The sequence below is a fragment of the Corvus moneduloides genome, chromosome 7 (genome assembly GCF_009650955.1).
Source record: "Corvus moneduloides isolate bCorMon1 chromosome 7, bCorMon1.pri, whole genome shotgun sequence".
Taxonomy (NCBI): domain Eukaryota; kingdom Metazoa; phylum Chordata; class Aves; order Passeriformes; family Corvidae; genus Corvus; species Corvus moneduloides.
This window is the reverse complement of record NC_045482.1, coordinates 32,912,959-32,938,737: the sequence shown is the minus strand read 5'-3', so window position 1 is coordinate 32,938,737 and position 25,779 is coordinate 32,912,959. Positions and strand designations below refer to the sequence as shown.

At 42.2% G+C, this 25,779-nt stretch overlaps 2 protein-coding genes across 4 annotated transcripts in view; one reads left to right on the top strand and one right to left on the bottom strand.

Annotated features, from left to right (window-relative positions):
• The window catches only part of TMEM163 (transmembrane protein 163), a 96,490-nt gene extending 89,064 nt beyond the window's left edge, over nt 1-7,426 (top strand). Inside the window, exon 8 of the mRNA XM_032114988.1 lies at nt 283-7,426. Coding sequence (XP_031970879.1) covers nt 283-343 — 61 coding nt within the window. The 3' untranslated portion in view covers nt 344-7,426. The remainder of the gene's footprint in view (nt 1-282) is intronic.
• The window catches only part of MGAT5 (alpha-1,6-mannosylglycoprotein 6-beta-N-acetylglucosaminyltransferase), a 116,896-nt gene continuing 98,423 nt past the window's right edge, over nt 7,307-25,779 (bottom strand). For all 3 annotated transcript variants that reach the window (XM_032114984.1, XM_032114982.1, XM_032114983.1), the window contains 5 exons: nt 21,943-22,089; nt 19,119-19,235; nt 18,260-18,334; nt 15,750-15,907; nt 7,307-14,534 (listed from right to left, as the gene is read on the bottom strand). In XM_032114984.1, coding sequence (XP_031970875.1) covers nt 14,336-14,534; nt 15,750-15,907; nt 18,260-18,334; nt 19,119-19,235; nt 21,943-22,089 — 696 coding nt within the window. In that variant the 3' untranslated portion in view covers nt 7,307-14,335. The remainder of the gene's footprint in view (nt 14,535-15,749; nt 15,908-18,259; nt 18,335-19,118; nt 19,236-21,942; nt 22,090-25,779) is intronic.

Here is a 25,779-nt window from a genome sequence, read left to right as displayed (position 1 = left end):
TAGTTGGAACTGTGCCTGTTGAGAAGCAGCCCTTGGCCAGGCTGCAGTCAGCCCTCACCTGGAAGCTGTGTGGGGTTTTCTTTTTCAACTTGGAAAATTCAATTAACATTTTAATGAGGAATACCACTCTTGAATAAGTCTCTATAATCACAATTTCCACTGTAAAACTAACAGTTCTGGAAAACTGTGGAGGCTGTTACTCCACCTGAGCTGTTTCTTATTAATGAATCTTTATATATTCAGTGCTGTGCCTGTGCCTGACCCCGTGTGCTCTCCCTGCAGGCTGCTCATTGACATGGTGCCGCGGGTGAGGCAAACGCGCCACTACGAGATGTTCGAGTGAAGCTGCTGCCCTCTCCCTGCAAGGACTGTCAAACCACAGCATTCTACGTCTTGGCAAGTGGTGCCGATGGTATTTTCCTGAATATGCAGTTTGTTTCCCGTGGTCTGTTTCTGTTGAAATTTGTTTGAATGGGAAATCTCTCTGTAAATCTGGCATATTGTGCACACTGCTTGCAATTCAGCCAAACAGCAGCGTTTTGGTTTGGTTTTTTTATTTATTTCCAGTATGCTATTGATTCCTGTGACAATAGAAAACATGCAGTTCGCAGTTTGAACCCAGCTGCCATGTTGTATATTCCAGAGTGAAAGTGTTCTCAATGGTGTGGTAAGCCTGTGGGTAAAGAAGTGCCAGTTTCAGATTTGAGTTTTGGATTTTTTTTTCCCCCTGGCCTGTATTTTCACAAACACATGCTGTAACAGGAGTACAATCCTTGCTAACCTCTTCGACTAAGAGTATCTTACATAGAGTCTGGACACCAAGAGCTGTGTTGCTTAAACCACTTAAGTAGCTACTTCCACCCTCTTGTTGAAATAGACAGCCAGAAAGAGCAGGTACGGCCCTTTCTGTGATCAGAGAGATATTGCATTTTAACCCCAAATTAACCAAAACTATACCTCTTCAATTTAAATTCTATTTTTTCTTGATGAGACACTGTTCGTAGCTTTGCATGGACCAAACAAGCACACACAGTATTACTGTACAGACCAAAGCCAAAAAAGTCATGCAGGGAAGAGGAGCTGCTCAAGGAATGGGATTTTCATCTCCTATTTTACCATATGCAGCTGTACCAGCGTGTGTGACATTGTGGTTGCTCTGTAGTCTGACAACGGCACAGCAGTGGCTCAATCTCGTGGTGAGATACAGATCTATTTATTAGATTTAGATTGTCCTGTAAAGTGTTGCTCACTTTCCATCACACATCTTATATATTACTTAATAGCAGGTTAAATGATCAAAGAATCTTGATGTATAATCAATAAAAGTGGTATCTATTTTATACAGTATCTGTAAGTAACATTTGAAAACTATTTCCAGAATGTATCATAGAACAAAGTCTTCCTGTATAGCAGCCTATTAAACTGGATTCTCTGGCTATAGCCATTTTCTCTTTATTTTATGTATTCCAGGTCGGTTTTCACAACAGAGAATCAGTGTTGTTGCTTCTGTTTATCACAGGTGAATAAAAAATATGTCAGTCAACTGCAGAGATTGAAGTAAGATCGCAGTAAGTAGCTGAGTAGCTAGAAATGCCCATTTCCACTACGGAACAATAGACTACAGCTATGAGAGTAGATGTACAATTAGACTGATCAGTGAGGGCTGTAGAGTGGGGACACTGATATTTTCACAGGTATGATGTTAAAACTGTATTTCCCATCATCTGTGACTTGATCAGGTCCTTAAGGATCTCTAGTAAAAGACAACTCCCACTGATAGGTGTTGGAAGAGACCCCCCTGCAGTGGTTTCCCTGACCCCTGACCCATATGGGGGGCACAGTATTGCAAAGAGAACATGCCTTGCTACAGGATTCCTCATGGCAAAACTGCTGCTGCAGTTTGTTTTCACATATTTTGGATCAATTAAGTTTGTATAAGTATTTGTATGCAAAGTGTTGCTGTTCATGCTGATGCTGCTTGTGCCTTGCTGTCACAGGATGGTGTCACTCAGCTGTAAGGTGCCAAAGGAGCTGCTTCAGAGGAGAATTCAGCAAGGACTCCAGAAGGACTGGAGAGTGTAGGAGCGCTCACTGTACTCAGAACAGGTGGATTTTTAAATATCAAATGCCACCCCAAGACCCTGTCTTCCTGCACAAGACCCTAATGTTTTATACTTTTGCTTTTCCCATTATGTTTCTCCTCTCACATCAGTTCCATGAAGGCAGCTGTGGAAATGGTATTTCCTCACTGATTAACAGTGTTTATCAGGCATCTTCAGCCTCAGAATCATAGACCCAGGGCCTGAATCTAGCAATATTAGACATTTCATGGGTTTGTTAATTTTCTTGGTACTGTTTACCCTTTTCCACCTCCCTGAGGGCTTTATTCCCACTCCAGTCCCATTACTAGGTTTGAGAATGACACTTGGGAACTACCCAGAAGTGTTGCTTCCCAGGACCATGCAGTCCAGCAGCCTGTCTGTAGCCCACTGCTGCAGAGAACTGAGGAGAAGGGACGTGGCTGAACTCCTGATCCAACCTTTGCCACACCAAAGTCCTCAGCCACTGAAAGTATGCAGGACACTCAAACCAACACCCAGCTCAAGCATTAAATAATTCTGTTAAAATGCTGAGTGTAAACAGGAGCACAGATGTGCTCAGGCATGAAGGAAGGTTAAACACTCAGTTAATGAAGTTTCACAGTTCATTCTGGAACTCTGGAATGCTCCTAGGATGTTTCTAAGTACAGACACCTGAAAAGGAGCTGTGGTTTAACAAGTTAATCATACTCTTATCAGATTAGTTTAAACCAATTGCAGAAAGTTTTCAGGTGCTTCAAAGCATTGCTGGTGTTAGCAGGTAAATACAAGAAAAGAACAGAAATACTTGTGAGACTTGAAAAAGTCCAGGAAAAAATGATTCTCAGAAATGAAAGCAAACAGTGATAAAGCCAGCTGGCACTGGAGAGATTCTGTGTGGTACGTGACAACAGCAGAGAAAATCCATCTACTGTGACACTGCTTGAGCCAGCCACCCTCAGAGAGAACAGTTTCTATAGGAGTTTGCTTTATTAAATGTTAGTGCCAGTTGATTTTTTCCAACTATGAGATGGCAAGTGTGCTTCCAGCCAGGCTAAGTGAAGATGGACTTTTCAAAAGCTGCAACAGCTCAAAAGCACTCGGACTAATCACCTGAAACTTGGCACTGGCCAACATAATAACCTGTCTGGTGATCACAGCAGCCCTCAGCACTGCCAAGGGCTCTTTGTTGTGCACAGGACGTGAGGAAGGAGCCTCAGCACTCACACAAGGAACAGCACTGGCCAGAATGAGGCTGCAAACTGACACTTATTAAAGTCTGGCCAAGCTTAAAATTGCAAATTAATCCCTGAAAGTGACTGTGACACTGAGCAGATGCTTTGAATCTGGCCATATTGTTCAGCAGAGAAGGGAGCTATCAAAAACTCTGTCAGGATTACACCAGCTGCAGTCTTGAATCCCCAGCCATAACCCACACACACCAGGTAGGCATGGGAAATGATAACATTCACTTTTAGCTAAAAGCCAGATTTTTCTGAATCCTGGTAGTCATTAAAAAATCACCAGACTAACATCTGCTGCTTATTTATTCCATTTTACTTCTAGCTATAGTAGGCAAACCATAAATAAGCATCATGGTGAGGCTCTTTTTCAACCATGGTGGAAAAGAGCCTCAAAAGACACTCCCTGATGTTCCAGGAATGAACATGAAGCAAAGATCCCAGACAAGAAGCTCCTCTGATGTGGGCAAATTCAGCTGTAGATACACCTGCAGCTGGGAACGTACCACAGAGGTGTTCACCACTGTCACTGCCACTTGTATTTCTGCAATCCTAGCTGCCTGGGAAAAAGTGTAGGCATTTCTGGCATTCTTTTTTATGGGTCAGCTCATGGAGATGCTAGGCTATGGGAAAAGTGTTAACAGAATAGTTTTGGGTGGGAGGGACCTTTAACGGTCATCCAGCCCAAGGTCATCCAGTCCATCTATTAAGCCTTAATAAATATGCAAACCAGGAATGTTTGTTCCCATCCTGACAATGCATTTTTCCTAGGCAGTCAAATAAAGAGCTAAGGAAATGCTGAAGCTCCTTGAACAGAGATTATCCCTGGAATATACAGACTTGTGTAGATGCTTCACACACAGGTTGCACATAGTTTTGCTGTGCTGGCAGTGATTTCTCACCTCTCAGCCTGTGCTGTGTGTGCTGCCACTGAGAGGTGCTGTGAGAGAGCCCATCCCTGCCCCTCTGGATGTGTTTATCCAGGACCAGGAACTGCACAGGAGTAGCACACAAAAACACATTCCTGCGGCCTGGCATGTGGGGCCAGGTTATGCAATGTGAGAGCATAATTAATTCAAGTAACAGACCAGCCAGGGATATTTCCCTCTCCTGTTCCCCCCAAGATTGGGAGCTGCTGTTTTCCTTTCATCCACAGGATTGGTATTGGAGGTAGCACTGAACAGTTCCTCCTTTTTCCCTGTTTAGTGGGATCAGCTGCCCAGTGTGGCTGGCACAGCTGCTCCAGAGCCTCCAGCCCACTCACCAGGAGCTGCAGAAGGGAAGCTCAGAGTTCAGGTCCTGCAGGGACTGACACCAGCACCAACATGCAGCTGCAGGCAGGCTCAAAGTACATCTTCTTCCAAGTTAGTCTGGCAAGTAACTAGCAAACATCCCATTTTGTCAGCTCCCACTGCTGGCACCAAACCCAGCACCCTTCTGAACTCACCTCTTGCTGACACAGGCTGTAGGAATTATTGTCACCCTTCACCTCACCATGGAGAAAGGAGTGGAGGCAACAGGACAAGTGACAATGCCAGCCTCCTCTTACTGGGCAGACCCATGGGGCAGAACCCAAGCCTGCAGCACAGCCTTGGGCTGATCACATCAATTCCACCCTCCTATGGAGGTGGGGAGGAAATTAAAGCCAAGAGGGGTCTCTAGGGATTTGGCAGCTTCCCTTCCAAGATCCCCTGTATTTACACTGGAAGCACCAGCTGTTACCTGCCGAGCCACCAAAGGCTCTCACCTCAGGACATTTTCTGTGGAGTTTTCACTCTTTCAGCATTTTTGTCCAGCACTGGTTTGTTCTGATGTTTCTCTCCTCACAAAGGTGCAGGAAGCTGGTGTCTCCAGCCAGGCAGTGCTTCCCTGAGATCCTGCAGGAGCAAGGACCCCCCAAGCCAAGGCTCCAAAGCAAAGCAGGACACACAGTGAGACCGAACAGCTGGAGTCTGTTCTGTGCAAACTCTTCCCAGTTTTTTTTGCTACAAAGATTTACTGCTAGATTTTAGCTGAATGCAATCTCCATAATCAATAAAAGAACAATTCCAGACAAGCATAAACACAAATTCAGGGGAGTGTGAGGCAGCGAAGTGGGTGCTCCAGCTCTTGCACACTGAAGGGAAGGGAAGTCTTTTGAGAGTGGCACAAAGTCCCAGCAAAATGTTTCCATCTGTGGACTCTCTACCAGCTGGAGGAGTTTGACTAAACCCAGTCTAAACATGTGAGAGTTGAAGTATTCAGTATTTAAGCTCCCCCAAATGAGCTTTCCAATACAGCTGCATGGCATATTTTGATTCCAAGTTCTGATTTTCGTAGATTTTTTTTTCTATCATGTGACTGCAACACAGCTCACATCTAACTCTAGCTGCTCACCATTTTACAGATGTCTCTTCAGCTTTTTAGATATCAAAGCTGAACAACAATTAAGGGAATGAAACAGGAAGGAAAACGTTTCCAAAAACAGGCAGAACAAGAGCCTGAATGAGCAGTGTCCTCCACTAATTCACTTTGATGGTAGGAAACATTTGGAAATTGTGGTATGTTGAATAGCAACACAGAACCAACAACATTTTCACCCGTTTTCATCCAAGGGGACGTATGCCAAGGACCATAAAAAGGGGCAACTGGTGAAGGATATTCACATCCTTTTCCTCACTGAAACAGCCATAAAAGGCTCTTGCAGCAGCACTGCACAGTGGAAAAACCACCCTCTGCATCCACAGCACACTGAACTTGCCAGGGAATAGACTGGAGATCCAGACCCATGTCACAAACCCTTTCTCAGCCTGCAGGCATCTGTTTGACATCTTTATGCTCTTGCTTACGAAGGTGTGTGTCATTAATTGGGACAAGGACAATACAAGGCATCTCAAGCTCATAGTTACTGACTTCTGTACTCCACTGATGCTACATTGCTCAGTTAAGTGTGGCCACAATAAAAACAAAAAACTAAAAGCTCAGCAAAGAACAAACTTGGAAAAAGGTGATGCTGGGAAAAAAGTGAGCTGTTGCTTCTCTCCAGTGTAGTTGTGGTTTTTTTGGTTTTTTTTTTTTTTAAAGTACATAGCAACTGTGCTACAAATGGATATTTTTTTACCAGATAAAGGAGCTAGTCTTCATTTGTTTTTTTTACTATTATTTTTTCCACTGCATACTCCTCCTGCATTAATTGCTCTATTACTCTTGGACACCTCCACCAAAACCTTTCCACATTCCCAGCAGCTGACAACGGAGAGCCCTTCCCTCAGTCTTGGCTGAGCTAACAAAACCTGAGGTGGGCAGAAAGAGCCTGTCAGCAGAATGGGTGCCCCTGAAATACCCTGACAGCTCCCCTGGAGAAGTTTCACTCTGGACATTTACATTTATTTAGAGCTGCCAAGGTGATTTCATGTGGCACCTCTTGAGTGCACTGAATGCACACCCCAATTCCATGTGGGCCAAAGCTTCGTGCCTGAGCCCTTGTTCCACATACAAACGTTTCATTAGTTCCTGAGTGCTTTGCATATTAAATTGGATCCTGGAAGAGAATATTCTCTAAAGCTGCTATTTTATCACTGTGTAGCTCTATCTTTCAGCTTCACAGTGTATTGTGTCAGTAAGTCTTGCAGGCCTGAGAACCACTGTGCAATTCCAGTCTCCCTTTCTCCCAAATTTACAGTGGGCTGTAAATTCAGTGAGTGCTGTAATTGAGTGTGCTGTAAATTTATAGGAAACCAGGAATTCCTAACTACTGCTGGGGCAGAACTGCCTTCCTGAAGGGAGGCTCGATGTAATTCATTATCCAACTCAGGTTTAAAACAAAACAAAGCAAACAGGTCATTACTCACCTGTTGTTCTTCTGGCTAAGGTGGGGACTTACCTGTGCAGAGGTGGGGCAGCAACAGAAACACCCAGCTGCAGAGTTGGAAGAAGAAGCCACACAAATGCAATTTGGGATAAAAGGCAGCTCATGGCATTCCCATTTAAGCACAAAGCAATCATAAATCCAAATCACACAAGAAAAAAGTTTATTGAAAAATAAATTCTCCCTAGTTTTTTTCTACAACAGTGAAAACAAAGCATTTTTCTATGCCATTAAAGTACAGACATTTACTGTTCTAAAAACAAAAAAACTAAAAAAATCCCATCTTATTGAACCCCAGGAACTTGGCAGTATCTGAACCACTGCGTTCTGTTCTGTTTGAATCCAACTGCTTGAACGTAATATAGTGGAACACAACCATTGAAATAAAACAAAGGATCAACCTATTAGGGAAGAATTCAAACCAAACACCCCATAGTACCAGCCTGACCCTGAAGTTCTTGTGTACATTTAAACCCCCTCATTGACTCCACATTATTGTTTGCAAAAAGCAGTATTTTATTTCCTGTGATTTCAGTAGGGTTTTTTTCCAATTTACATTGCTACAGGGCTTATTCAGACTCTGACCCTCTCCACCCATGAAGAGGGAGACTCCTCCAGGGAATGATGTAGACCAGAACCCAAAGAGTTGCCCCAAATTGCACTCTGAAGAATCTCCCTGCAGTGGTCAGCTCAGCAAGCTCAGGGGGATCAACGTCTCCAAGCCCAAATTAGCTTTGTAAATATTTCCTGGTATTTTTCTTTTAGCTCTCTTAGAATCTTCAGGGTAACTTTTCTCATAAAATTTACTCTCTTTTTTCCTTTGGTAAAAACTGCCATTTCCTCCTCCTCTGCTGCATTCTTTGCAAAAACCAAATTAAACCCATGACTCCTTAAAAATATTTTTCACTGTCACTGTACTGCAACAGACCTGTTAATGAACATAAATTAGTTCTGGGTATTACACTATTAAAATTAACTGCCCTCAGACAGCAATTTAGCTTGATTTATCGTGTGCCTATTTGATAGTTCAAACTACTTTGCAGCTGCTGGAGCCTGAGCCAGGTCGTGTTGCATGCACTGGGTGGCTCCAGGAAATGCCATGGCGTTATTTACATGCTCTCCTTAAAGCCAAGGATTTGGTGGCTCCTGCAGGCCCCAGGCTCTGCACTGACCCAGGGCTGGTATTTGCAGTGACAATACAGATGTGTTTTCCTGCACCAGAGGCAGCCACGTGCTTTGGTGGCCATGGGGACAGCAGGGTCCTCAGTGCTTCAGTCTGTGAGCCCTTACATGAGGTGACAAATTCTGGTCCCATGCACAGACCACTTAAGTAAATGGCACCTGCACTGATCTGCCCAGCAGAGAGAAGGGTTTCAATCACTTGAGCACAACTATTTTTTTAAAGCAGTTTCTGCATGTTGAGGGTGAAGTTATTACTCATTTTATCAAAACTTTGAGGACCTGGTTTTATTTACTCATTTAATAAACAGGTGGCTTAGTGCTCTTGAGAGAGGTCTGCTGAATTAAAGCACACTTTTGTGTGTTCCTAATTACATGAATATGCAAAGGATGACACCTATAAAAATGGATAGGTCCCAACGTGCAAGGCACATCAGCAATGGTTGCACTTTGTGGCTTTTCCTGGAAGAAAGAACAATGAATGATGCCTCACACCTGAGGAACTCTGGGATCCAGCCTCTGGTATTTTCAGCACATTCCTACAGTAAACATTTTACACTTGATACATTGAGTGTATCAAGTACACATTCCATTTAAATATAATTATATTTGGAAATCATAAACTAATTTACAAAAAACCTCTATAGAACTGCTTGAAAATGTGTAGATGAGATTTAAGTCACTGCCCATAAAATGGTATGTTTTGATGTTACATTTACAGTGATATTATTAAAGCAGATCTCAATAAAATCCTCCATGTCCCTGGCCTTTTTAGCCCCAATGAAAACACATATCTGTCAGTGCATTATTCTCCTTGACTTTACAGCAATCCCTACAACAATGGGGCCAAAGGAAAACTACAGATGGAAAGAGATCACAAGTGAGAAGCTGAAGGCATAGCAGCCTGTAGGACAAACATCGCAAGGAAACAGCCATGCCAAATGTTAGCACCCCTGGAAAAAAGACTGGAAATCAGAAACTGGTAACTCCTGGTCTCTCTAAGAATAAACAACAAAAGTGCCGTCCCTCAAACTCCCAACTGTAGACTGAACAGCAATTTATCCACATTTTGAATTGGTACTTTAATAATGAATCAGTAACATCAACTTAGAGCTGATCTAAGTCATTGCAGCAAGAAAAACTGGCTGCTGATATGTGTACAATATGTCCTGTAAGTGTTTGGTCTTTATCATGTAAGATCCAGTGCTTCACACTTATTAAAAAGGGCGGGCTGATTTTTTAATTTTAAGAAACATTCATGGAGGAGTTGTGCTATCACTGAAGCCAGTGGGAGTCATGAAGTTAATTGGGCTTGGATGAGATTGTATCCAGCCTGATCCATCCCATTTAATTTATTTTACTAGCAAAATCTGGTCCTGAAATGAACTCTGAGCAAAAGACATACCTGCGAAAGCAGTTTGGGTTTTGTTTATGTGAACAGTGCTGCAAACTCATAAATCAATGGGCCACACACTCCTGAGAGGGGAGGGCATGTCTTTCACGTCAAGGACAAATTGAGGATGCTGCCTAGGATTTTAAAGGACAGTGGTACAACATGAAAGCCTGATTTGGAGCTGATGATATCAAGAGAAATTTTCAATGAGTCTGAATTCCTGACAATCAGCAAGGTGCAAAAGCGACACAAGTAGCTGGGAGCAGAGTGGAGCTGGGAAGGTGCAGAGTCCTGGCTCTGGCTACAACCCCATCCCAACTGAAATCTGATCAGCAGCTGTTTTGCAAAATACTATTGCAGAAAAGCAGTAGCATAAAAAAGAAAAGCCATCTGCAATAAGCTGAGCAGTCCCTCCCCAGCGAGAGCTGCCAGTTCAGCTGTGATAAAAGGCCTGTATTCTCTGGGAGCACCAGGAACCGCCCTGGGTACATCCATGCAGAGACATCTTTATCTGAAAAACCAACACCTCACAAACCTCAATGTGGATCCTCAACTTCCCTGCCCATCAAATCAGATATGGCCGTTCCTGGAGGTTTTCTGTTATCATGGTCTCCCTGGGGAATGTTAATGGCTTTCCTTTGCTCCCTGGTCATTGAACAGACATCCCGTCCCAGCAGGAGCTCTCATGCCGAATCACAGATTCTCAGTAAATTGCATTCTGCTTGCAGAAGCAATGTTTTGCAAGAATTATTAAAAGTTACAGTATCTCTTATCTTATTAAGCCTTATAGTCTTAGAACAGATTTCTCCACTACTTAAAAACATTCAAAATTTACACCAGTAAGTTGTAGAGTCATCAGCACACTTTACCTGGAATTAGTGTTCCATTATACTTGTTCAGACAGTGTCCATATTCCAAACACGCATCCAAACCCCAAAGAAAGTAAAAAAGGCACATAAACATTAAATATTTGTAGAAACATAATCTGATATAAACAAGCAAACACACTGCTGCAACTATAAATTACAAAAAGAAACATAGAAACTAAGCAAAAAATGCAAAAAGCAACTCTATTTATACATGTGCAAATCAACTTGCATATATGAAATAAATGAGGTTTTTATTGGCATTTTTAAACAGTGTGTATTTACCAACTTTACCTTTCAAAGGCAAGCCTTTTATGTTAATTTTAATAAATATGTAAATGCTTCTCTCAAGTTTTCTAATCCCGTAGGAATAAGATTTTTGAAAAAAACTAGGTCACATACAAAAATACAAAATTTTAAAACAAAGAATGTCTTGATATGAGAGATATGTTTAAAAGCTTGTAAAATGGTTTTGTATTCAACTTCTAACATTTTTTTCCCGTCAATCGCAGAGCAAAATATTCAAATGCAGTCATGCAAAAACCTGACTTCTGAGCAAAGGAAGCTGCAAGCTCTACTGTCAGACTGAAAACAGCAGCACGGTCCCCTCTCTGATGTCCTTGCTTGAGTGCAAGGATTGGACTACACCTTTATTCTTCAACTAGGAAAGAAAATAGTTATGGAATTCGGACAGAAAGCCACCCACTATCCTGTGGATCTCTACTATAGGCTTTAGCAAATAATTCAGACTTTTCACTAGTCCCACATGGATTTGCCTGAGTGTTTATCTGCAGAAGGAGTCTCTGATTTTGCACTGCACAAGGGAACGCGGCTGTGTGACGGGGAGCGTGTGTGGAGCTCAGTGAGCAACGCTTACAGAGTCTATGCACTTACAGTTCTCATGATAGTCTCCTTTTACAGGAATTTAAACTGAAGCTGTAGGTCTTGACTCTTTATTCTTCAAGATAAATGAGTCTTCTCTATAAGTTTCAGTGGAAATAAGATCAGAGACCACTGACTCTGAAGCCAATTTGGATGTTCTGCCCTGGCTGAAACGCAATCGGTGCTGCTGTTTCATTTTTGCCAGAATGCAGTAATTCAGTTCAGCAGACTAGAAACAGTGCTACAGCATGAAAAAACAGAGCTTATAATAAACTCTCCCTGCTGTGGTAAAGGCAAACTTAGCATTGAGCAAAGCACTAGACCAGAAAATCTTATAATAACAAATACCAAACCCCTCCCATCTTTAAAGGTTTAGAGGGAAAACCGAATGCAGTATGTATTGCCATGTGGGCCTTACAGCAGGGGAAACCAAGCAAACACGTATTTACAGCAAAGAATTACACTACAGCAAAACCCACATGTTTTGCATCCTTTAAGTGCACACACACAAATCTTTGTTTCCAACAGAATTCTGTGATATCCCAGTTCGAAATCAATTCCTGCCTGAAGAAGCTCAGGCTGAACTGGTGAAGACAAGTCCTGCTGTTGCCTTTGCTTTCAGCACCAGCTGGAAGTTCATACGCTGTGATAGGCAGGATTTTCTAGTTGCACAAATATGCACAGGTATGCAGGGGATATTTTATATAAATACAGAATGAATTGTTGTGCCTGCTCAGACCCATTTCCAGTTGCCCTCCCCCAGCTTTTCCAGGGCACTAAAACTATGGTAAACTACATTTGTGCTGACTGAAGCAAATGCTGAGCTATGGCAACGGGAGGGATTTTCATACTGGTTTGCATTTGTTTTCTTTTCATACAAAAATTTTGCCTCCCATTAGAGAACCCAGCTGTTCTGTTTCTGGAAAATTAATCTGAAATACAGCAGATTTTCACATCATCAAACCCAGATCCTGGTGACCCTGCTGTTCAACAGCTCCCCCAGACCCTTTTTTGGATACTGAACAACCTCCCAGGATTAGGCTCCTGTGTAGTGCAGAGCGATGTTATGGAGTGTTACAGGGTAACACTGTCAGGAGTGTTGAGGCAGGAAACCAAATGATTGAAAAGGCTCATTCACTGCTTTTAAATTGAAAGTTAAAATGTAGACTGTTCTGGAGGATTTATCCACGGTGAAATAGCATCTCTCTTGCCTGGTTTTTGGTAGGTCACTAGGTCCATCAATATTCCCACACAGATTACAAGAACACTACTTACAAGAAAATTCTGAACCAACCAGCTGTGTCCAAGAAAGGAAAACGTAAAGCATCTATGCCTTTCATTACTACCTGGTAATGTTTATGAAAAAAATATTTGTGCTGATTTGAGGCCTTATTCCAACATGGTGAGAGCGTGTCCAAATTGCAAACCTGCAGACTCTGACTGCAGATTTGTTTCTCACTAATCTTAACATGTAACCTTCTGACTACAAATGGTGCTGTCAAGCATGTCACCTTCTGCTGAAAATAACAAATTACCTCTGTAAAAAGAAGGCAGTTTAGAGGAGTTAACTTGCTGCTCTCAAAAAAAGAGTTTGAATTCTGAACTCTTGAATTGTTTTCCTCTAAATTTGTAATTGGTGGGCCTGCTAAAAAAAAGGGAAAATTAAACAAACAGCCGCCTAAAAACAGAAGACCAATCAAAGAACCCAAGAGGACTGATTAATTCTTTTCTTTGCAGTTCTTTATCTCCTCTTACTTGTTCTCTAGAAAAATTTCTCTTTAAAAACCTAGCTAGTTATGAAGACATTTTACATTTCTACCATACAATAATTATAGTTAGCTTAGTTTAACCTTTCTATGTCATTCAGCAACACTTCAACTACTGGAAGCCGTAGCAAACTGAGGCTCTAATGATAATATTGCTCCAATGATGCTGAATACTTTTTGCTTCACACAGTATTTCTAGTAGACAGACTACAACAGAAGCGTGGGCAAATTCCAAGGATTACTCTCTAAATGGGACCAGTAAACTGTGATGAGTCCATTCCAAAAATGGTTGTGTGTTTTTTTTTCCACACTGAAGAATGCCACAACCCCAGTGAGCTGTGCAGTCACCAAGATGTGTCACACGCTGGCAACTGCCTATTTGCTCATTTGTGACACTCTGCTTAGGCTGCTCTGGTGCAGCAGCTGTGATGCAGACAATACCTTGTTGTATACAAAGATTTAATTGAAAAAAAAGGAAAAAAAAAAACCAAACTGGGCCCAAATAACCCAATAGGTTACAGAGTACAGGGTACAGAGCTCACTCATTCCAAGTTCTTGTGAAGTAAACCACTTTTTAGCCATTTGAGTCAAAGCTGTACCCAAACCAGTGCACCTTGAATAAAATGTTAGTCCTCCTTCCCCAGCATCCCCTCCCTAAGCACACTTTTTTCAGTTTTCTACTGGAATGAAGTTGAGATCCTTTAGCTAACCATGATGGGGGATGTCCTAACTCATTAAAAAAATAGAAAACACTTCACCCAAACAACAAAAACAGAAGTTTGATGGGTCTGAAAATTTTCTACAAACTATTCTGTGCAGTCATCTTCAAATCATTGTAGAACATGAGACTTGTTTCTCTTTGCAAACAGCTGAAGGAATCCGAAGAGTGACACTGCAAAGGTCCTTACAGGAAGAAAAGATCAGTTATAGCTGTTTATTATGAATCCCTCCTCTCTTAGTAGATAATTCTGCCCAGCAATGATAGCTCTGCCTGCAGCGGAAACCTGGACCAAAGTGCAGGAAGTATGAAGTAATTCTCCAAACTACTCACGTTGTCCCCAGCCGGGAGCAGCCCTGCTGCTGCTATAGGCAGTCCTTGCAGAGTGCAACCTGCCCCTTGATATAGTCCCTGCAGGGGCAAATCCTTCTGTGGGTGGGGTGGGAGCCTGCACAGCTGAACAGTAACAGGTCACCTTGGAAAACACAGTGCTTCCTCCTTCCATCAAAAGAGGGAACCAGGATATCATTTGCAGACTCCATGGTGAGACATTCGATATTGTGCCTAAAAAGCAAAGCACGTGATCTAAATCACACCTGCGTTTACGGGAGTTTGGTACAGTTTTCATCCTTCCTCGCTAAAAATAAAATCCTTGCTCTATTAGATCCTAAATCAAGTACATTTACACTTGCAGCTTTCCAGAACGTGACTTTTCTCCTGTACAGATTCTCTCTGCAGAGGGCAGTGCAGCCTTTACAGCTTTACTGTTCTCTAAAGATTAATAAAAGAAGTTAAAGAGGAAAAAATCGCTTTTGACTGTTCCCCAAAACCTAATATTTAAATACACCATGGATTTTCAGTAAGACAGACTCAAAGAATCTGAAATCAGGAGATACTGTCTTTGATTTCAGGAGGGCTCTTCCCCAGGGAAGCCCCACAGAGCCAGGCAGCCCTGGGCAGCTCGAGGTAGGTGAGCTGGACTGTGAGGATGAGGGATGCTGCTCCTGGGCTACAGGGAGCAGGGTCTGCAACTCCCAGGAACCAGCCAGCACCAGCCAGTGGGAAAATGAAAAATGCCAGTTGCCATTTTCTGACCACAAAGCTTAAACACAAGGGTAGCAATTCCAGCAGAGCCTTGTTTTTCACTTATCCTGGAAACACTGGTAACTTTCAGCATTTAACAGAGGAGTTTTTTTCCACAGGATTATGATTTTGTCTAGACAGCTAGAAAAGAAAGTTTTTATATGAGCTGCTTCTGAACTCCACTGGAAATTACAACTTTTCAAAGAAAATACAAACCCAAAAATCTTCTACAATGTATTTTAGTGAAAAGTGGGGATAGAAAACCTGGAAAGCAGATTGCCTAGCAGTCATTTGTGGGAAGCTGGTTTTGAGGGCTTTGTTTTCATTCTGAAAGGAACACAGACACATATCCAGAGAGACAGCACCCGAAAGCAGCATTCCTTTCCTTAATGCATAGCTGAATTTTATACATCTGCACCAACACCTCCAGTGTACCAGGGTTCACAATTCTTTACCCAGGACAATACTGACGGAAGGTTTTCGTCCCCCTGTGCTCCTGGCACAGTGCTCTCAGCAGTCACCACTACCATACAGTGCACAAAGCACTGCCAGGCCCTCACTCACAGCTTGCTTCAGCCAGACAGAGTTTCCCTCCCCACCTTCCCTTCTCACAGAACTCGTGCTTTAAATTCCAAGTGTGGTAAAACCCAGTGCAATAAAGAGACCAAACAACATATTTGTGCTATAAATACTTACCTAAGCAGAGCTTTGTCCTTGTTAAGATGCTGGAAGAAGGAAGGCTCACAGATGAGCTGGCTTTCCTGACAAACTTGCTTACAGGATTTTCCAGGTTCAGCAATTTTTACTTGAAGGGCACTTAGTGGGGGCCACATCACCTGCCCGTGACAGAAATCCTGCAGTGACAGATCATGTTTTATTATGATGTGTTCAGACAACATTTCACAATACTCAGAGTGTATTTTAACATTTGGCAACTCTTATCAAAACGTGATCAAATAATTTGGGCCTGATCCATCATGGTTTGCTTTCTCTGGACAAAACCAAAACTTGTGTGAACTGATCCCTCACTGTGACCCAAAGCCCCAAATCCATTTACCAGTTCTCAATATCAGCTTGAGCTTTTTTTATTCCGTTTTAATTTCCTCTGCTGAAGGAGGAGGTTTTTATACTTCCAGGTCTAACCACAAATGTAATATTGTACAGTCATGAATCACAAAACATCATGGGTTGGAAGGGACCCACAAATTTCAAGGTGAGACCAAAGGGGTGTCCTCCTTCATCTGTCTTTTCTTGGTCTTGGGTGAATGTCCTCACTCCCTTTGCCAAGCTCTGGGGCTCAGCTGAGTCTCTGCTGAGCCAAGCCAGTTTTCTGACCTCATAAGAGTCCTGCCCCAAACATTTTCTGCTGGGTTGTCAAGTTCTCTGCTTGGCCACATCTTTCAAAGTCAGTGTGTCTGTTCCATCAGCCCAGCCTGCCTCATCCAACAGCTCCCAGATTTGCAGCAGGGAATCCCTGCTGTTTTGGCTGCGGTTGCCTGGCTGCTCCTTTGATGCCAGTGCCATAACTGAAGCAGCCCCTCCCTCTGGTTCCCAGCCTCTGCTGCTGCCTTGTGGAGCAGACACAACTGTGTGTGCAGCCACAGAGCAAACAGGATCAGGGCATGGATTCACCAGATGGCAGGGAGGCACCAAACAGCCACACTGGGCGCTGGCAGGACAGAGCAGCTTGGAGACACAGCTGGTTTAACCCAGCTGAAGGTGGCACTGCTGGGTGTGAAACCACAGCTCACAGCAGTTCTCTTACCTCCGACTGTAAAGGCCTTCAGCCCAGGTGTTGGATCTGAAGGTTCAGGGAATTCACTAAACCTTTCTTGTGAATATTGTCTTCCCTCCTGACCCTAAGCCGTGGCCCCAGAAGGGGAACCCTGGACGCCTCCTTTAAATGCTACAGTTTCACTGTCCATAGAGTGACTGGTGGGAGAGAATATCTGAACACATCCTCCTCACACTCAAACATCCCCTGAAGACCTCACTGTCATGGTCAAGACTCACAACCTCTGAAACAGATCAGCTCTTCATTCCAGCATCTTTGTTCCCATTTCAGGCTTGCACTGCTTTCTCTGTTCTTCCTGCCTCCACCACAAACTCATCAAAATAAGGTCTCAATCTTTATTTTTGCTTTTTATTTTTGTTCATCTGACAAGTTAATTTGGCAAAGTGCTAAGCACATGCAGCTAAAATTGTGCTTGAACATCCTGGGAGCTGTGAAACACCACCAGCTTTTGACAATTAGTCAAAGCTGAACAAAATGACAATACTTTGTGGATTTCTGAGAAGCACAAGGCAGGGCTTAGCCCTTGGGGGAAGGCCACAGGTGCCATCTCTTGATTGTCTCTTTTTCTCCCTTACACTGAGCTCCATTTCTTCCTGATTGACAAAAACTCCCAGTTATAGCTAACTTGGGTAGAAGAATCAAAAGCAACAGAGATACTTTTACAGGTTTTGTCATCAATACAGCAGCAAAAAGCTTAAAGTGTTTACTGGCAGGAAAGCGGAAATAGTTGTGCAGTGTTAACTGCCCTTCTGACCTGGAGCTGTGTTATTCTTTAGGACTGTCTTTAATAGCACCTACCTTCAGAAATACAAGCACAGACACATGTCCAGTGCCCTTGAAAGAAAACCTGGCAATTAAATGACATATCAGAGATAAAGGTTATTCCTATCTCTCTTCTGCAGCAGCCAGAACAAAAGGCAGAGCTGGCTACTGCAACAGATCTGGCTTGGGCAGAAGTCCAAGCAGGCACACAATTTCTAGAAACCAGGATCTCCTGTAAATCTCTGCAGTTTATTACTCCAATTCAACATCTTCTGCTGCTCTCAGCTGGCAGTAATGCACAGGGACCAAAAGTCCTCTAAGTAACTGGGTTCCAAACCATTTAAATCTTTATTGATTGAAACTAAATACTTGAAAAATCTGCCCAGAGGCTGCAGCCGACTGCAATTCTGCCAAAAAGCACCTCTGTGTTTGAGTGATCCTTTGTGATCCAAAGCTTTTTTGTGTGTACACAGCTAAGGAAGTCACATACACACTGAAAAACTGCTTTGCCTTTCTGCTTTCATATAATAACAAGGTCTGCACAGCTACTGTTTCTACTTGGACAGCAGTGACACTGAGAAGCTTTAAAATGGAGATGGTCCTCCCTTTACAACATAATCCAAAATTCACCCACAATAGAAGTTCATACCTGTTTTTCAATAAAGGCGTTCATCCTCTGGAGCATTCCCTCACAGGTAAATTCGTAGGGCAAGTAAGGGTCAATCTGTGGAGAGAGTGTGTTAAGGTTAGAGGGGTTTTTGTTTCACTCAACTTCATGGTGTACTCTGTGCCAGCAGCTTCTGTTCCAAATACTCCATTATAGCTCAAGTAGCAACAAAAGATACAAATAAACTCATTAACAAATAATAATTTTACAAAACCATCAGCAGTTTTAGTTAATTTTTGCTCCTTTTTAAAGGAGCAAATAAGAGTTGCTCCTTGACTATCTTTATGGAAACTCAAGGTACACTGCAAAGTGGAAGATGTAAGGCTAGTCTGAGACCCTCTGGGATTCCAGAACTCCTGTTTTAACTAAGTTTCAGTTCTGAACTTGAAGCGACAAAATAGAATGTGATACCTTTGAAAATTCCTTCAAACTCTTCCCCCTCTTGAAGTACCCTCATTACCATTCCACACTGTAAGTGCACAAGCACTTCTGTGGGAAGGTCAGGGCTACAAATTCAGAGCTGAGCAGGGCAAAGTCTGCAATGCTCTAAGAATCAACAATGAAACTTCCTCACTGAATGCACAGAAAATACAGATTGCTGTATAATTCACACGTGAAATTCTCATTTCTATACAAATTCACCCACTCGTTCTTTTCAAGTAAGAACCTGACATATCCAGTACTAAAACATGATAATTTCGATACCATTGATATGCAATCATTTTTTCTTCAATATCCCACCAAAATGCAGCACTCATTAGACTAATATTAGGAGGCACTCTACGTGCAGTACACACTACACCCTCAAGTGCTGATAGCAAATTGAGGACACATTTCTCACCTTTTGATTCAAAATTGATTTCACAGCCTTCTCAACCTCAGAAAGATCATTGATGTCCACAGTCCACACATGGGGCTTCCCAATGTAAACTTCAGCATAGGGATGCTGAGATGTCAACTGTAAGAAGAAATTATACTGGTAAAAAGTAATGTTCAAGATATCCTTGATTCTCACTCTCTCTATTAGACTTTTTGGATGAAATGCACTAGGAGAGTGCAAAAATTCAGTTAGAACACAACAGTCAGCATCATTCCTTCTGAGCTACCTTTCAGATTTTCTCTTTAAATTTAGAGAGTGAATTTAATTGGAAAACTGAAAATCAGATAACACAGATCATAAATAAGATATGGGCACCTCTGTTTGTGGCTTCAATCTTCCCAGGGACCCACATCACAGAAGACTTGATGTTTACTGAAATTACTTGCACCACGACCTTGCTTCCCCACAGCTCATTCACAGAGCCACCCTCCTTCTTCACAACCTGTCACTGCCACAAGTCCTGCTTATACCTGCATTATTGGCTCCCAGAGATGTCATCCTCACCCTGAGTCCTTCAAATTTCAAATATTGCCAGAGTTCTCTGAGCAACAGTGAAGAATAATTTCTATCACAAAGAATGAATTCTGACTCTCATGGCTGAGAGTAGAAGAGTAACCTGACCTCACCAAGAGTGTTAACCAGTATTTTGCTCACCACTTTGTTAGAAAATAATATCAATGAATACCCAAGAAGGTAACTAAGAAAAGCTGTATCAGAGCTGCTTTCAGAACTAGCAGGACAGCTCAGTAAGTATTTTTGTGACAGGTCACCCAAGAGTGAGAACATGCACATGAAGACACAGAAGCGAGCAAAAACTATAGAAGAGAGGAGCGGTTCACACTGGCCTCAGAGGAAAACTGCCCTTTCAATAAATGCCAAAAAACCCCACAGGACAGGTTATTTATAGGCAATGTTTATACAGCTGTCTCTTTATGCTGTCTTTACAATAAAAAGACGTTGCAGAAGATCTGAAGCAGGAAGCAGTGTTTGTTGGGAAGAACCTTCTCCTGCATAGGCATACACTGTACCTGATCTTCTTCTCAAGTGAGTGCAAGAAACTGTTGTATTCACTACTAAAATTATTAAAAACCCCATTAAAAAAAAATAGCCATTGCATTTTGTTTGTGGAGAAATAGTAACTTGCAAAGGTTACTTTACAAAACTACTTGACACAGACTTCAAATTCTTGTATGGATAATCATGTCATGGAACTACACAAGCTCTTTTTGTTCTTCTTTAGCACCTGAAGAATGGAGAGAAGCATTTAAGGACTTTTTTAATCTCAAAGAACCAGCACATGGATTACTGTCAATCAGATCTAAAAGCAGTTGTGAGAAAAGGTTATTCTCAGGATAGGTCAGCAGGGCATGTGAATGCAGCAATATTCCTAATGGATATACACCATGTACTTTGGACTAGAGCAGTCAATAGGGATTATTGTTCTGTACAAGTCAGGTGCACAGCATTTCTGTTAGTGCTGACACATGCCGGTGGGATTTACCATGGCATTCCAAGCCCTGAAATTCCTACTAAGCACTTGGATGGCTTCAGATTATGTACTGAGCCTGACCAGTGATGCTGTTTGGGCACAGAACAACTGGAAATGAGACAAAAACTGAGGGACTCACAGAAGAAAAGCTTTGAAAGGTGCCAAGCCCAAGGAGAGAGTTTAAACCTTTATTCCCTTATTGCTGTCTCCTTTGTTAGCAACACAGACTGAGACAAGGGACAAGCTTCAGCTTGTACAGGAGATGTGTATAACAAGAAAGGCAATTACAATTGTGGATCACAAAATTATAAGGAATTTATGTTCCTGATTGAAAATGGGAAACTGTCTTTTGCTTATCAACCAGCCAGTGCTGCTCAGGACACAATTCCCATGGCCCAAGCATAACCTGAATTGGAAGTGTGGCTGTGCAAGGTTATCATCATCTACATGTTACCTGAGAGCTTTCCCTTGATGTAAATACATAAAGAATATAGGTACATACACCTGTGAGCAAGCCATGGCCACAGACACAAGTGCTAATGTCAGAAATGGCTCTGTGACTATTAAATGCCTACAAATATAGGCTGAATTTTACCTACACTGAAGGAAAAAAAAAAATCCAAATTCAGGGCCAGGATGAGGGGTTAGTTTACTTAGCCTCAGTTTTCTCTCACTAGAGTCTAAACACACTGACTGTTTTGAATGCTTGGAGTTTGGTTTTCCTGTTTTCCTCAAGAGTCAGTTCTCCAAAAGTCTTCAGCTTCTAACCACAAACACGGTGGGTGACCATTAATACCTTAACTCAACAGTGCCTTGAACAGGTCTTTTCTGAAGAAAACAAAATCCCAAAGCACACGCACTACCACCCACAAATGCCATTTTCATGATTTACTTAAACACCTGTTTACTTCCCGCACAGTACACTGCAATGTCTGTTTCTTCAACAAAATAAAAACCCTTTCAAATGATGCATCATGTATCAAAACGACACGATCTGTTCCTGGGCAGAACACCAGGTTTTCAAGAGAAACTTCAGTTCATGATGTCTCAATTAGAAGTAGCAGAATGTACCTATAAGCAAATCTAGAGGTAAGGCTTGAAGTCTGCTAACAAAACCATTTTGATTATACTATAAAAATTAGGACTGATAGTCGCACCAAAGGCTACAGAAAAAAGCAGTTGCACACCTCTGGCAATAAACCTTGAACATTAATGTAAATTTTCCTACACTCTGTTACTAAAAAGAAACCCACAAGCACTTTCAATAAAAAAATTATCAAGATTGATAGAGCTTACCTCTCGAAGTGTAGGTTTGCCTTTGAAAAAATCCGTGTTTTTGCTACTTTTTGGTGGGTTAAATCTTAAATTGAGGAAAGCACATCCATTGGCAATAGCCTCCAAGGGAGCTGGCCCCTCATATGGAAATCCAAGACCAACAAACAGCTGTAAAATAGAAAATGAGGGATTTCTTAATTTTTGTTCTTCACAAAAAAGCTAAGAGCTAGCTTAAAACAAACAGTAACCTGTTCTAAATGTACCAGCCTAAAGAGAATGTAGTGCTAAGAAGAAAATGGGAGAAATTCAGCAGTTCACCCCCTCCCACCCAAGCAGTAATGGAATGTCCTGTAAAACACATCTGACAACCATCATCTGTAATGAGCTGAGGTGGTTTTTCATGGAGCTGAGGAAACAACAGTCCCTTTCAGGGCTTTTTTGGGGGGGGCTGGGGGGAAATTGGTGGTTTGATTGGTGCTGAAGTGGAATTTCTGGGGCTCTCCTACAGGTACAGGTTCTAAGGCAGCTACCTCCAGGAACAGCTGCACCAGTGTTTTCCCCACTCCCAAACCAGCCAAGCCGCTGGCTTTGCCAACAGGAACATGCGCCTGGCACACTAATTAAGCCTCCTAATTAAAACGGTAGGTGGCAGCAAACAGCAGCTCACGACACTGGACCGAGGCAGTAAGAGGTCGCAGGGGCTTCCAGAGGGTTCAACGCCTCCAAGGGAAACCGGAGCAAAAATCCATCCCAAAGCTTTTCCTGCACCTGCTGAGATTACAGGTGCTCTCGAAAAGGCACTGCTCTGTGCCAGTGAAACACATTAAATGGTTTTTTCGGAGTTGTTGGAAAAAATCTTGACCCCTTTCCTGGCCAAAGATAATGAAACCCCCTGAATTAAATACAGGATTCTTCATCTTCATTTGAATGTCTGTGTATGATGGGAGAATCACAAGCTCTGAGCTGGAACAGTAATTTCTCAGCACTGCTGCATAACAATGTGTATATATATATATACATAGCTACTGCTTTTATCAAGAAAATAAAGCACACCCTTCATAACTATGAGAATCATGCAATCAGGACACATATTCAAAGAGGTCAAGATATACTATTCTGCATTAAATCTTCTGCAACACAGAAATGAATCCCAGTAACAGAACATTCACAGCTGGGGGCTCTTCCTAGGAGCTGATCCTAACATGGAAGCATAAACTTGTAGTCAGCCCTGACGTGCACAGGCATTGCAGCATCAATCCTCCCCAACCCATGGCAACAACAGTATAAATTCAGAGTTGGCTCATTTTAGAAAAGCAAGTTAACACTTCTTAGCATAGCTGAGGATATACAATTTTCACTGCATGGAGCTGAATATTGTAATTTCAGTTCTCAGCATTCAGGTTAAAGAAGTTGCCTACTTGCAAAAACTTTCTCAACTATCTCACACATTTAAATCTTACAGAAACTCTCCAGTGGCTGATAACAAAAAGATCCAGAAAATGAATTCTACTAAAGACAGATAATCTAAATTCTCATTTTATATATGGCATAAGATAGCCCACCTTTCAGTCAGAAAAAAGCATGCTAAATATAATCTCAAAAGAGGCTGAATTTACAGCAAGATAATCTCTTGAAAATAACGAATTAAGGACATGAAACCATTTCATGCAGTCTGCACATAAAATATTATTTATTTAAACTACTCCTTAGTTCAGGCAGAAAACCAGCTGAGAACCAGCAATTAAATCTATCTGAAGTATCAATTCTCCTATGATCCTGTGTTTGTCTGTTATGTAGGAGTGCTGGGTTGTTTGCTTAGTTTTGCACTTTTTTAATAAACCACTGCTGTGCACTGCTGAGTTCTGTGTCTGACTGGTCCATTTATTTAGGAGGAAGCTCCATGGGAAAAGAAACATGGGTTTATGTTTTGACAGCACAGAGCACACTGCCATCACTTAATCTATAATAAATAGCTTACCACCTGTTTCACATCCATTTTCCAACCTCACCTCTAAGCAGCACTGTTCCTTTGAAGGAAGAAAGAAGGATGTGTCTGATCCCTAGAACAGGGTGCATGTGTGTGTGCTGCCTGGTGGCCTGAGGTTGCAGCCTGGCTCACAGCTGCCTGCAGCCCCTCAAATCCTTCTTTCAGCCCTTCTATCACCCTCCAGCACATCATCATCAAGCCAGCTGAAATTCCCAAACTCAATCCAGACCCTTCTCCACAAAACTGTCCCTTATAAAGTGTCCTTGCCCATGGCAGGGGGTGGAACTAGATGATATTTATGGTCCCTTTCAGCACAAACTGTTCTGTGAGTCTCTCTACGATTAATGTTCCTAGGTTAGGGAGTCAGTATTTTTGTCTGGTATAAAGAGCAAAACAGAAATATCTTACATGCCTCAAGAAAGTCACATTCATTATGATTAAAAGAGCAAGTATTAGAGAACACAGGCCTTTTCTGTAACTCACGATGCTCTCATTTGCTAATCCCTTGAATTACATGCTTGTTATTTCCAGAAAGGCTAAAACAATCTGTCAAGGTACTCCCTAAGAGTATGCAGCAAATACTGCAAGTCACTAACTGAAAAAGAGCTGAAAAAAAGAAAAAAGTAGAAATAACAATCAACCACTTTCAGTGACGCAAACATCCATCCTCAGTACAGACAAGGCTGTGGGGAAGACAAGGCTCTGTCCCACAGAGTAAAGATTTAGAGCAGGCTGTGTTTCCCCTAATTTGTGATGTAAGTGTGCACTGCTGCCTCCCATATGGAAGGTGCTGACTATGGCTCTTAGGGTGATTTCTCATCGGATGTAGGTCTGGTAACCCAGTCCAGCATGGGGAGGTACCCGCACCCTAGGGCTGAAGATCCATATTGCAAAACTCCAAATGTGACTGTGTTGGTAACACCTCAGTGGGCACACATGGCTAAAAATATTAGTCCTGATCTTACCCTGTTAGCTGCAGCAGAACTGCTGTGCAGAGTAGAATTTATGCTTTATGATTTACTGGTTGATTAGTGCTTGGAAAAAATTCATATTCTGTTTGTGAGCATTTTTCTCACCTTTCCGATGTTTCTGAAAGCAAAAGCCATAATTTTTACTAGAGAGCTTTAAGTGGGCACAGGGCACTGATGCCTTAAGAGGCCTCCTAGAAACAGAGACTAGACAGGAGTAAGGGAATAAAAGTAGGTATTTGTTTGAAAGGCCTTCAAAGGTACCCCCTGGGGCCAGAGGCTACTGCCAAGGCAGACCCCAAGATGGACCACAAGTCACGAATTCTTCACACTTTTATAGGTTTGGTTAATTTGCATATCAGGATTAATTCTCCAGTTAATTTAATTCAGTTTAATGATGTAATTTCCCCTCTGCTTGCCTCTTTAGAGGCTCTTTGGTTTATACTTTTTGGGCCTAGGACAGTCTGGGTGTCCTTGAAGAGCGGGCCTGGAGAGGCTTTGTTATGTCTAACTACCATGAGAGAGCAGAAACTAACAGGCTGCAAGAAACTTCAGAGTTACACACTAAGCAGTACAGAATTTGAAAAATATATAAGTTAAAACCTAAGGCATCAGCACAGCCAGCTCTGCACATTGACACCCCACAGAACATGGTGATTGCCAGAAGGAAGTTACACTGTAAAAGTCTATCTAAAAGAGATAACTGCCAATAAATACAGAAGTAGAATGATCATGGAAACAGCAGTGTGGGGTTGGTTTTTTTTAACCTGCTCCTTTTTAGTAAGGGCTGCTACCCATGTGTGTCTGTGCCTGTAAGCCTGCATGGAACAGAGAAAGGGATTTGTGTCTGCAACATCACTGGCCCAAATTGAGCAATGCAGGTGTTGAAACCCTTAGAGTTTG